This window comes from Caretta caretta, chromosome 6 (assembly GCF_965140235.1).
Source record: "Caretta caretta isolate rCarCar2 chromosome 6, rCarCar1.hap1, whole genome shotgun sequence".
Lineage (NCBI taxonomy): Eukaryota > Metazoa > Chordata > Testudines > Cheloniidae > Caretta > Caretta caretta.
In genome coordinates this window covers 63,422,608-63,436,082 of record NC_134211.1, presented here as the reverse complement: position 1 = coordinate 63,436,082, position 13,475 = coordinate 63,422,608, and the positions used below count along the sequence as shown (strand labels likewise).

The 13,475-nt window shown below is 40.7% G+C and overlaps 1 protein-coding gene across 4 annotated transcripts in view; it reads right to left on the bottom strand.

Moving 5' to 3' along the window:
• Positions 1–634: 634 nt before the first annotated feature.
• SLC39A9 (solute carrier family 39 member 9) overlaps positions 635–13,475 on the bottom strand; it is a 46,271-nt gene continuing 33,430 nt past the window's right edge. For 2 of the 4 annotated variants that reach the window (XM_048855873.2, XM_048855871.2), the window contains 2 exons: positions 12,496–12,630; positions 2,658–8,209 (listed from right to left, as the gene is read on the bottom strand). In XM_048855873.2, the coding sequence (XP_048711830.1) occupies positions 7,979–8,209; positions 12,496–12,630 (366 nt within the window). In that variant the 3' untranslated portion in view covers positions 2,658–7,978. Of the gene's footprint in view, positions 761–2,657; positions 8,210–12,495; positions 12,631–13,475 lie in introns of those variants that run through there. The other 2 variants (XR_007357412.2, XR_007357411.2) reach the window with 2 other exon arrangements.

The following is a 13,475-nucleotide window of genomic DNA, read 5'->3' as shown; positions in this document are numbered from 1 at the left end:
CAGCAATGGCATATTTTTGGTTGAGGATCCCTCGCTGGTGGAACTCACTCCATTATCTCTCCAACTATCAGAACCAAGTGCGGTGAGCTTTAAGGAACAATCCAAAGCGTATTCGTTTACATGGGACTTTTAAGCACAACAGCAGACTGTTAAGATGGAGACTTATGTTTGTGGGTTTTAACTGTTACAGAGCTGCCACAATGGGTGATGTACTAAAAACCAATAAATAAATAACATGCAGAACAAACATCATAAAATCTCTTCAGGGATAGGTTTCACTTTTCAAAAAGAAATGCTGACAGATTCTTTGCTATGGGCGCTGGAGCAGCTACTGTGCAACACACATATCTCAAGTCTCAGCTTGAGCAACAGGAGGAGAATAGCAGCAGAACAAAGATTGTGAAGGGGGGACTGTACATTGTTGGCAGCAGGAATAATATAATATCACCCCTCTGGTGGGGAAGAGCCATAAGGACTGAAGGATCTCTCTGGCTTATAATGAATGCAATATAAAAATTTATATATATATCCATGTACAACTCTGGAAAAAACTGAAATGTTGCCTCAGTAATAGAAAGTCATGTCTTTATTTGTATCCTGTGGACCTTCTGACCTTATGCACAAAGTCCCTTAGACTTCTATGGGATGTTGCACAGATGTAAGGGTCCTCATGTATGGATCCTGCACTACAAATTGCAGGCTGCAGATTGTAAATTCTTCAGCACAGGGAAAATCTCTTGAGGCTAACCCACTCAGGGTACTGTAAAACAAATATTAACATCATACAGATTAGTTGTACGCAGCATACAAACATTTCATCTTAATTTTGTTACCTTTTCAAAGGGTCACTCAGGTCAAATCTGGCCCCAAACTGAAGTCTGGTAAAAACAAGTTGTTAGCCTGGAGGTATTGGTTGTGACTACACAGTTAAGGTGGCACTAAGTTTTTCACTTAAAGCAAGGATTCAACCTGTTTTGTATGACGAATATAGTGTCTCCTCCCCCAAGTTCATGGCATACAATCTGAGAAAGGACTGAATTTTCTGATGATCTCCCATTAAATCTGCAAATCTGTAAGAAGTATGTCCTGGTAAATCCTCTTTTTTGTACCTTTTTGCTCAAAAACCATGTCAAAACTTCTCTCACACGTCCTCAAATTTCTGACAACCTCTTGGATGTAGGTCCACAGGTTATTTTCCATTAGCCTTTATAACTGACAATGTGTGTCAGCAAATATATTCTTTTCAAGAGAAACTCAGGAAGAACTCTCTTTCAAAAGGTCACAATCTGCCCTCATTTAAGAGGGCCCCCATTTCCCTACTGTATTGAAAAGAGGACGTTTAGGCTGCCCTTAGCAGAGATGGCCACTGCCTTCCATTGTTGCTAGTGGGAATGACGCCAGGGAAGATGGCACCTTTCTTTGCTGCCAGGAGCCACAGAGGGAAACGGAGGTGCTGTGAAGGCATGTGTGCTGGGGGTAAGAGCATGTGGAAGATAGATGGAAAACTAGGCTGCAGCCAAGTGTGGTGTACACAGAGAGATGGAGAAGATTAGAACGGCAGCTTCTCCACAGCCCAAAGGTGAGGAGAGGCTAAGTACAGTCCCGTTCAAAATCTAGCAGAGGGGCTCACATTTTGTTTGCGCATTTATTGTTGAGTTTTTAAATCTGAAATGCTCACACGCAAGTTGGGGGCTGGCTATTTCCCCCTCAAGGCTCAAAAAATCAGAAACAGGCAAAAGCCAATGTGCCTTGAATATTTAAGTCAGTCATGGTTTCAGAGGTGTCTAATTCATGACTATTGAATACTTGTGGTTGGCAATACTGCTCCTGACACCCACTCTCATTCCCCTCACTGTAATCCCAACTTCTTTCTGGCTAGTGGCAATCTTGGGTGAAGACGCTCTCTGGGGCTGCCCCAGTAACAGAACTCACCCCTTCCCCATGTCCCAGCTCCTAAAGTTATAGGGGGAGGGAGGGGGACACTGGCAACAAACTCCTGTTAAATCAGTCAAATTCTGCCCTTGCTTACATCTTTATATAAAATCATTCATACCAACATAACATGACAGTCCCTCTCTCACCAGCTTTCCCTTGTAGCTTTAATTTTTGTGGGTACTCCGACATTATGGCTATGAGCCCACAGAAATGCCTATACAATAGAACCTCAGAATTATGAACACACTGGGAATGGAGGTTGTGTGTAACTCTGAAATGTCTGTAATGCTGAACAAAACGTTATGGTTTTACAACTGAACATTGACTCAATACAGCTTTGAAACTTTTCTATGCAGAAGAAAAATGCTGTTTTTAACCATCTTAATTTAAATGAAAATCACCGAAACAGTTTTCTTACCTTGTCAAATCTTCTTTTAAAAACTTTCCCTTTATTTTTTTAGTAGTTTATGTTTACCACAGCACTGTACTGTATTTGCTTTTTTTTTTTTTTTTTGGTCTCTGCTGCTGCCTAATTGTGTATTTCCAGTTCCAAATGAGGTGTGTGGTTGACTAGTCAGTTCGTAACGCTGGTGTTCGTAACTCCGAGGTTCTACTGTACATAAAAATAAAATGCACTAGTCTTCAGCAGCACTACCTTGAAGTGCCACTGCTCTTCACGTGCTCGCTAACAAAACCTCATATGATAAATGAGAAGCCAACTCTTAAGCACTGCACCTAATAAAAATTTAATATAATAAAACAAATCAAAAAACCAACAACATTTTTTTAAACCATTCACAATTAAAGTGGGAAAAAACAAAAAATTATAAGGCAGCCATTCATGGAATGATTTCATGTGTACAAATGGTTTTGAAAAGACATTAAAATTACAGCTCAGTATGCAAAGTCACTTCAACTACAGTAACCAGGCAATTTTATTCCCTAGAAAGCCTGAGTTGCTGGAAGATGTAACCAAAGGAAAATGAGAAAAGCTGATATTTTTAAAAGTTTGAATCTGAAATTCACTGGACAGGTTCCCCACAACACCACAGACAAAAGCAACCAAACTCCTCCTTCCAGATTTCCTGAGGATGATCAAGGAGACGACGTAGAAGAGGCCAACAGCAACATAGTTATTCCATAGCCTCTCCATGTTCTTCTGAGTATAGTTGACAATAAGGGCACAAGTCAGCCACTGCCAAGGAATCCTATAAAACAATCACCAGCCTCTACATTAGTTCCTGAACAAATTCTGTTGTTCTTCTGGGTCTCTTGGATAATGTTAAGGTTTTAAGATATTCCATGCAGGAGTGCTCTTTGAAGCTCAGATGTAGTCACTAGGTTCTCGTGCTTAATTCCTGACCAACTTCTAATATATGGAGCAGCCATCAAAACATCCTTATCCTGGTGTGACTGCCCTGCCATTCTCACATCTGTAAATATAAATGAGGCTCCTGTATCTCAGTTGTCATCAGGTACTGAAAAAAATATTTTGCTTCTATTACGAGGAACAAAAATGATATCAGAAGAGTCAGTGAAATAGCTGAACCCATTGGAACTAACACAGATGTAATCTTAATTGATTCTTAGTATCAACTTAACCATCAGGAACTGATAAATTAGCTGATGTGGAGAGTTCTGGTTTGGGGGTGGGATTTGGAAAAAGAAGGGAAAAATGCAAGCCAATCAGTTACAGCGTTGTCTGGGTGTACCTATTTTCCACCCCATCACAACTGAAAGCCTATATAAGATGGACATTACAGACAAAAATGGAAGAGTAATGAAGAATTGATTTGCAACTAATTTTCCTGAGGAATGGAAACCGACAAGAGATGGCCCAGACTACATGTGATAATTGATTTTATCGTGGCAGATAAAGAGGGAGGATGGAGGTATGATCAGAGATGTTTTCACCCCAACTCATATTTAACTGAAATCCTATGTTGAAAGAAAATAATTTGCTGAGGAACTACGATCAGGATGGATTTGGTCACTTGAGGCAAAAAACAGTTACCTTCTCGTAACTGTTGTTCTTTGAGATGGGTTATTCATGTCCATTCCAATCAGGCGCACAATGGCCACGGGGTTGTAATGAGCTGCAGGCACCACCGGCATCACTGGAAGTGGCACCGCTGACAGAAGCGCCGGCACCGACCCTCCTGTCAGCGGCACTGCTGACAGCTACGGCTTCGATTCCACTGGCGTTGATATTGGCACTGCTGGAACCAGCCATTCAGCACCTGCCTTGGCACCCTCTGGTCCCTCTCGTGTCGCCTTGTCTTTAATAAAGACTACCGTAGAGACGACCAAAACGCTGTGGCAGACCCCTGCTTCAACGACTGGGTCTGATTCCTCCACCACCTCTTCTGGCTGTGTACCCAAGGTCTGGGCAGCATGGTGTAAGAGCTGCTGGAGTGCCCCGTTATCTTCCAGAGCTGGGGACGTCGACGTCCTGCGACCACCTCATCCAGGGACGATAAGGAGGAGCGGCCTGGCAGCGGACCCTGCTCACTCCCTTCAGCGCCCCGTGGGTCTTGCGGCATGCGGTATTCCACAGCCCGCGGTGCCAGAACCGCTGGAGGAGGAAATATCGGTGCCGAGGCAGGCGGTGCTGAAGTTGCTGGTTCCGGTGGTGCCGATATGGTCGACACCAGTGGAATCGAAGTTGTCACTGTCGGCGGTGCCGCTGCCAGGAGGGTTGGTGCCGGAGCTGTAGGGGGCAACAGCAGTGCTGGCGTGTCTGTCAGTTGTGCTGCTGCCAGCAGTGCCTGCAGCTCGCTACAACCCCCGTGGCCATCGTACACCTGATTGGAAGGGACATGAACAAGCACTCGAAGAACGAAACTTTACCTTCTGCTACAATATGCATCTCTCTGATAACCCCCAATTCCCTTGGTAACTGGGGCAGTCTCAGCCACGTAAAGTTTAAACAGTTCAACGGATATATACCATTAAGGCAGCCAAAACAAAGAAGCTCGTTCAAAGCGGACAGGAAAAAACATAAAACTTATGCCACTTAGTCAAACTGCAAAGTGAAAATTGCACATTACTGGGCCTTCTGTCCCCTTTTGTTTGTAGATATTTTAACCTGTGAACCCTTTTCAGACTCTTGCACTGTTCTATCTTGGCCAATAATGCTTAATGCTCTGGCCTCACAAGCTTAGTTTACACAATACTAAATTGAGCATTATCATCACTGGCAATTGCCCCAGAAGTTGGAGACTTGATCTTATGACGTGTCTGTGGCAAGAAGTCTGATAAAACCCTCTTAGCAATGCCAACAGGAAGATGATTATCACTATGGTAAACCTGCCAGAAGTTATGTCAGCAGGGGAGAGAAATTTGGTCATATGTCTCCTCCTCAATAAGTAATGGTCCATAGAGAAAGGTTCTGGCTGAATATTGCACACTGGCAGGAAAAGATGGTAAATGATACTCCTACCTACAGTGGATATATAGGTTTCTGACCATTACAGTGACGTGACATGAAATGAAATGATGGCTGAAGCTGAACACAGATGTTGAAAGATAATGGTAAGAACGTGCTGGGGAAAAATGGAAGTAAACGTAAAGTGTGGTTCTACCCCAAAATGTAACCGCAGAAGTGTCACCAGGGAGGGTCTAGTTTAATTGTCTGCCAATGATTACAGATCAGATTTGCTCAGTTTACAAACAGAATTGGTGTTTTTTCATAACTGCCAGCCCTGCAAATTTACCAAGAGGTCTAAGCGCAGGATTCTTTATACGTTGCCTGTCACTACCACCTGTCAAAAGGTTCTACAGGCCCAATTATGCCCTCAGTGACACTTGTGCACCATCACTGCCTTCAGTGGATTTACACAGGTTTGTCAATTGCAAACAGTTACACAATTGTGGTGGTACACAGAGAACAGAATCCAGCTCTCTAGCTGAGCTGTGTTGGCTTTTCAGAGCTAACGGGAGTAAAAAAGTATAGATTTGTATTTGTCTCTTGAGAAACTAGGCATGACTAAATACATAGAGGGAATAGATCTAGTCAGTTAGGTGGTGCTATTTTTGCTGTTGCTTTTCAGAACACAATAGCTTTTTAAAAGTCTAGTGTCATGTAGACAATATTATGTCAATATTTTATCTACCTTAAAATAATTAGTCTTGTGGGAAGGTCTTCTACATTCTAATAATTCTGTACTGATTTTCAAATCCACCTTTCTAACGGTAAAAACAAAAAAGCAGTCACCACTGTTAAAATCTGATTGTGGATTACTGTTTTTGTGCTGCTACAAAGCCACTGAACAGAGTGATCGCTAATTAAACTAACAAATCCTGTTCCAAGAGCCATGCTGATACCCACTGCTGAGCTAGAAGATGAGGATGTAATGAAGTCAGAGCCATGATGGCCTGTGTACCATAAGAAACAGATGGCGAGGGAAGAAAGGGGCTCTCTCTTTCACAAGGAGACAATAAGTTCCTTGAGAAAGCAGTGTTTTCAAGCTTTGAAGATTTGTTTCAAACAATGAAAATGACTAAAAACAAAAACAACATGTTGGCAATATTATATTTAAGAAGTGCAGATAGATTCAGACTAGGGCTTAAAATGGATGTAGCATAAAAGAAATTTTTGTAAAACAAGAGTTGTGTTTTCAATCTGTGCATGTCAATTGTTCTGAATTTGTATGCATTACAGTTATTAAAATGTACCATTTCTTGCATAATTAAACAAAAACATTGCCTGACAAGAGAAGGCATGTCTTGATAAGGAGAGAATCTTTTATCATCCAGCTGCAATGGCACTGAATCCCAGAGTAGCATCAGTACAACCAACCATAATCAAGAGGTGGTGGATTGCAAGATTCCCAAAGGAGAAAGGTATGATTTTAATAAGTTCTTGACAAAAAACAAAATGCTTCTTACTTGTTGGTATGAAGATTTAGCAGAGCAGTTAACTAGTTTAGACACACCGTGGACCTACCAACATGCACAGAGTATGAGTATTTAACCAGAGATCTTGTTTTGTTAACCTTAATATTTTTTATTTAATGAAAGAAAGGAAAACCAGACCACTAGTTTCAGCCCTTTGTAAATGAGCTAGTATAGTTCTCTGGTCCCTCAAAATCCATTTCCATCAGATCTCCAGTCAAAGCCCTGAACAGTTTGATTTAAAAAGACACTGTGTATTTGTCTCTCAAGGATAGTAGCAGTGCAGCCCTGGTGCTACATTCCTAAATGTCTCTACAATTTTGGTTGCTACTCTTTACGGACATGATGGGAGATCTGCTTCCAAAGTGTGCTGCCTTTGTTTTTGTTTTTTGTTAAATAACGTAACAAGCCATTGCATAAACTAAGTAAAAACAGAATATTTCCTTGTTTCTAGGACTTCCTTGGTTCCTTTGTGTTAATCTAGGGAATGCAATGCAAAAGTCATCTCCACTTACTAAACTAGCTGAATTCTCACATCCTAGACTTCCTCTAATCTTTGTCCAATAATGTTTCTTCCAATCAACAGTTAGTGTCTTTTGCAACAAGTGCATTACCTAGAATTTTGAGTACTACATCCTTACAGCAAGGCTTGTGGCACTGATATTACAAGGATCAGTCACATATGTCAGGACAACATAAAAAAATTGTAGGGGAGATTCCCCTATTCTACTGGTAAGAAGATTTCCACATATTAAAAGGCATCCATCCATTGTTTTATTCTCAGCTGTGAATGCTGAGTTACAGATACTTTGGTGATTGCAATTTCATGACGAGCCATTAAATTCTTCCCCACTCACCTTTCTTAAAATTCAAAGTCCATCTTCCCTGAGAATAGGGGCCAGAAATCAAAATTAAAATATCAAATGTCTTCAGAAAAGAAAATTACACAAAATTTATGTCCGGCTGCCAAAGTACATTTTGCTACACTAAAAGCTTTTCCAGAATTCCTCATGTTGGAATCAAGCTTCCCTCTGAACTCCACAGCGCAGATGAGGTGGATGATGGGGTAAGAGAGACAACGATGAAAAGAGCAGCTGACATTTACTGCTCACACCAGATCAAGGAGAAGAACAGTGACTTTGAACCTTTAGTGCTGGTGCCCGATGGACAAAACTAGAGGAATAAGGCAGCCTAGGACCAGGGCTGCCACCTCCAGGCGGCTGAGTCCTTTCCCACCTGTTGATTCAGGTTTGTGGCTATGCCCCATTCCTCCTACCTCTGGGAGGACGTGCACTGTGGCAACATACAGAAAAGTCCCAGCAGAGAAAAGCATGGCAACTCCAGTAGCATTGACTTCTGAAAGGGCTTCTTTGCTGCTCTGTGAAAGAGAAAAAAAGCGGGAAGGGGGGGGGGGTGAAAATGAATCCAAACTACAACAGATTCAACAAATAAAAGGCCTTAACATTCCAGCTTTATTATGATTTAGTCAACAATCATTCTTTCAAAATGACAATCTTTCTTAAAAAAAGATACCACACTTGTGTCTGAAAATGTTTTAACGACTTATACTTTCAAGTAGCATCTGATATTATAATCATTGACAAAGATTAGAGGAATTAAATATTTTTCCCCCCACTTTGTTTACTTTGTGCATTTGGCAGTACTGTGTGTATAGTAAACTGAACTGTTTCTCTTGTATAGTTAGTTACCCCTGTTTGTGAGAGTCTTCCACACAGCAAAAGAGGAGCAAAATATACTTTTTAAAATGGGAAAATTAAATTGTAAAACCACAAAATTTGGCACTCACACACTGAAGTTAATTTTTTTTTTAAATGACTAGATTTCAGGATGACCTCAAGTCTTTAAAGGCCTGGTTCTTTTCCCACTGTGTCAATGGGAGTTTCACTACTCATTTCAATGAGATCAGATTTCAGGGCATAGATGCCACCCAGCTGTATTTAAATTGTAAGCACAGCGAGCACTGTGCACTTTCCAGTGGTTCTATACAAAATTATTACATACATAGGCTGTATCTAACATGTTAAGAAGGATCAAGAATCCTTCTGTTCATTTTATTTTAGTATGTCTCTCCATTTATAGAAGAGGTTCTGCCACACTGGGATTAGGATCACACTACACCATAGATAATAAAATGTAAAATTTATCCATTCATTTTTAAAGTCCTTCTTTGGTCAAGCTCCCATTTATCTCTGTGATCTTATTTCCTGGTATATTCTCAACCTATCCCTCTGACATAGGAGAGGAAGCCAACATTGGCAAGCAGAGGTTGATTCTTTGCATCTGCAACTGCACTAGCTCCATAATTATTTCTGCCTTCCCAATCCCCCATTCTTCTAAAATGCTGCTCAAAACTCAGCTCTGAGCCTGCCTAAAACCAATGACCCATCAACAAAGATCCTTCATCTGTGTTTTTTATTAACAAACCCATCAAACCTCTCACCATCTACTGTGTAAATGGTGTTGCAGCTAGCATAGTTCCTTTCTAGCGTGTCTCCCAGGCTATTTACTCAAAGTCTCTCCCTGTCCTTTATTCTAGAATCCTTTTATACAATTTCATAGCACATCATCTATGCAATTTACAGCAGTGGATTTGTTACAGAACGGTGGCAGTAGACAGGAACATTCAGATTGGGACAGGTGTGATAAGCACATGTGCAGTGACCTAATTGACAGCTCACTGGTTGTAGATAGCCTAGATGAGGGGTTTTTGAGCTGTGCTTTTTACAAAGAGATGGGAAATCAATAAGGCAAAAAGGCTATTTTAGAGAGAGAGAGAGAGAGAGAGACACTAAAATTCAGCACCTGACACAGGAGGGATGATCAAAACTGAAAGAGCAAAGATTGAAAAGAGAAGGAGCTCTTGAACATGAGGAGAGCAAACTGTAGTGGAAGGGGAACAAGAGGAGACCTTTAAGAATTGGAGATGATGGCACACATACAGGCAAGAAGGCATGTCACAGTGTTCTGAATGGACCTGAATAGGCATGACATGACAGAAAAATATACCAAACGCTTAGAAAAAAAATCTTGGTGAGAAATAGCATATAATCCTAAATAGGAGTGTCACTTTGTGGTATGCACAGAACAGGACAGTTTCTTTTCACATCTCACATACAGATAGCACTACCATTTTTATCCCTTGATTTCTGATTAGTTCTCGTTACAATTTTAACACTGGATTAGGGATCAGATTTATGCATCCTAACCCTTCTATTTTAGCCAGAGATTGGATCACCAAGTGTTTCCTTCACATCACAACAGAGACTTCAATTCCAAATTGCATAGTCTTTACCTTTTTACTCACTGCAAGAAGTGTCAGGCTCTGTATTAGGCCAGTTTCTTAGGTCATTATATCAACTATACTGAACAACTGGAGGATGGAAGTTCTGAAATATCTATAGTGCTAAGAACTTTGCTGAAGTTTCTACACTTGGTGCATTTTGAGTCTCCACTCAGGCCCTGCATATTGAGCTATATCTTAGACTGGGCTCGGTGACAGATCTCTGAAGACAATACAATACACTAACCAAATCAGCCTCCCACATCCTACGTTCTACAGATAAGTTAACAGGCACTTATATAAAGACTGCGTTACACATGTGTACACTAGTGCAGTGGTTCTCAACCAGGGGTAGGCATACCCCTGGGGGTACACAGAGGTCTTCCAGGGGGGGTACATCAACTCATCTAGATATTTGCCTAGTTTAAACAACAGGCGACATAAAAACACGAGCAAAGTCAGTACAAACTAAAATTTCATACAATGACTTGTTTATACTGCTCTATATACTATACACTGAAAGCTTCAGTTTATATTTAAATTGATTTATTTTATAATTATATGGTAAAATAAGAAAGTAAGATATTTTTCAGTAATAGTGCACTGTGACAGTTTTGTATTTTTATGTCTGATTTTATAAGCAAGTAAGTGAGATGAAACTTGGGGGTACACAAGACAAATCAGACTCCTGAAAGGGGTACAGTAGTCTGGAAAGGTTGAGAGCCACTGCACTAGTACATTTAAATATATTTACTACAAACTAGTTAAGATGAACAAATGAGGCTTAGCCTAATGAGTATCTTATTGGGTGTTCATTCGAGGCAGTTGTTGAGGTTTTCCTTGGGGAGGATGTATGGTCACTAACAGTGCATCATTTATTGCTGTAAGTCTGTTTGCCTTGGAAAAACTTGATTTTTCAAGGGAACACCTGGTCTGTCTCAATCAGAGTCCACAATACACGCACAGTACATCCTGCATATACACAACTCTACAATCAGGACTTTATTATGTAAATAAATATTAAATGTTTTTAGAAATGTTTAGGTACAGATCACTTTGAATGTTTGGACTGCTATAGTCAAGAATCCAAACCTTATGGGTGGGCAAGTTGTCTAATGGTCGTACCAGCACACTTGGGAGTTGCGATTCCTAGTTTTCCTGTTCCTGGCTTTACCAGCAACTCAGCCCGAGCTTCTGTTTTCCTATGCTTGATTTACAGGACAGTTGTAAGACTTAATGACGTACATTTTTAAAGGACATGGATTGTCTCGGATGAAAAGCACCATGTAAATGTGAAGCATTAGCAAAGTCCCAGGGATTCTGTCATGATCTGGACCCAAGTTCTGCAGCAAGGCCTCAACTTTGAATGGCACGCCAATGCTGAATTAAGTGATACTTGATAATGCTGCAAAATTTACAGTGTATGTTCAAAACATGAGATTTTTTTTTACCTTATTAGAAGTACAGTGTCCCTTGTGACATTATATTTTAATATTAAATACTGTATATTGTATGCTTCAACTACAGTTTTGATGTGCTGCAGATTTTTGTATTGACAATGTAAGAAGTTGTCAAAGGGGAAAGCTGGAAGCTTTGGGCAGCATTTGGGGCCTTTGTCGTCATAGACGGAAAGGGAGATGACTTGAGTTTGAGCTCCCAGGAGCTGTTTCAGGCTTTGGGCACCAAGGAGGGGATGCATCTCTTCTTTCCCTCTTCCTAGAGGTAACAGTTTGTCCCTCAAGGAGCTGGGGCTTGAACTCCCGACCCCTTGACAGTGACAGCCACACCACTGTCCCAATATCTTCCACTGAATCCAGTATGGATGGATACGCACAACAACTAAATGTTTCCACTAAAATTATCAGCACTGTAACCGTTAATGTTAAGATTTAAATTCTCATGTTTCAGCAGTAAAATCCCTTCAAGATGAATGGAGACACATTTCCACATGTCAGAGCTACTGTTTCAGCATATCTGCTTGCAGACTCAGGAGGTCAACAATGCATCCATTTGTATTTGTCAGGTTAGTTTCTTAAAGTGAAACTTACAAAGCAATTTAGCTTCTTAAAATGAAAGCTTAGATTCCCCAGCACAATTGTATGACAGATTCAACTGCCACAGAACTGTGGAAAAGTATTTTTTGTTTAGTTAAAACAAACAGAAGCATCCTTTTTTGAGAATTTTGTTCATAAACTTGCAACCATAAGGCGGGAATGTCCCAGCTACAGCGGATAGTATGGAAAAACGTATTGGCGGTGGGTGAAGCAGTTTGGAGCTATGTGTTCTACAAACCCAGTAAGGAGTTCCATGCCCCCCAAATCCAATTGCTAAGCTCCCGGCAAAATTAAATCCCAAACATTTACCTTGCTTAGCCCTAAGTACGTCACCATTGACAAAACAGGTGCTGCCAATGCAAAGACCAGCAAGTGCTTTCTGATTCGATTCCGTTCCAGCCCAGCATGCATTAGAAAGGAAACCAGGCCAAAGGCAGCTGGTGCCTGCAAAAGAACAATGGTCAGTGCAATATTTTCTTGGCTAGGATTCCCTGTAATTTAAGATGTCCAAAGACAAAAAAAAGGTGTGGTAAATATGTATTATTCCTACTAACTATACTGAAGTGGAATATTCCCAATCAGAGTGCAAGTCTCCAGTTACTGACCTAGAACAGTTATGCCACTCTCTGCATTCTTTTTGGTTCTGGCTATCTTATTTGCATAATCACTGGATGGTTATTTCATAATAACAATACAGCATATGAATCCATGTACTATTATTGAATGCCAGGATTTTCATTACTGTACAGATTTCATGGGTAACTTTAACCCTTTTGTTCCGACTAAAAGCTTTGGTGATCAAAATTTGTTCTGATCAACTTTTGTAATCAGAATTTTTAGGTTACCTGCAAGAAACAGATTTGCCTCGAGTGACTTTTCTTCAACTAAGGCAGGAAAAATTCCAGCATTTACATGAGAGAAGAAATGCCATCAAAGCAAAGAAAAAGGGTCTGTCAAACGGTCAGTAAAAGATTAACAATCTTTTTGATTTATTTCCCTCCTTCAGGCCTAATTCTGATCCAACTAAAATCAATGAGAGCTTTGCTACTGACTTCAGTGGAAGCAAGACCAGACATTTCTTCCCTTCTCCCATCAATCCAGTCCCTTCCGTACAAGCCACAAGAACTATCAGTTTTGTGGTTACATCGGGACAATCCCAATTTAGTTTTGAAACACAATGTGAACTAAAATATATTGCGGCTGCCTACAGGAGAAGCTTGCTGATCTGTAGGAAGTGAAATATAGGTGGGGAAAGGAGATAGGTGGGGGAAAAAGTAGCAGTAATTGTG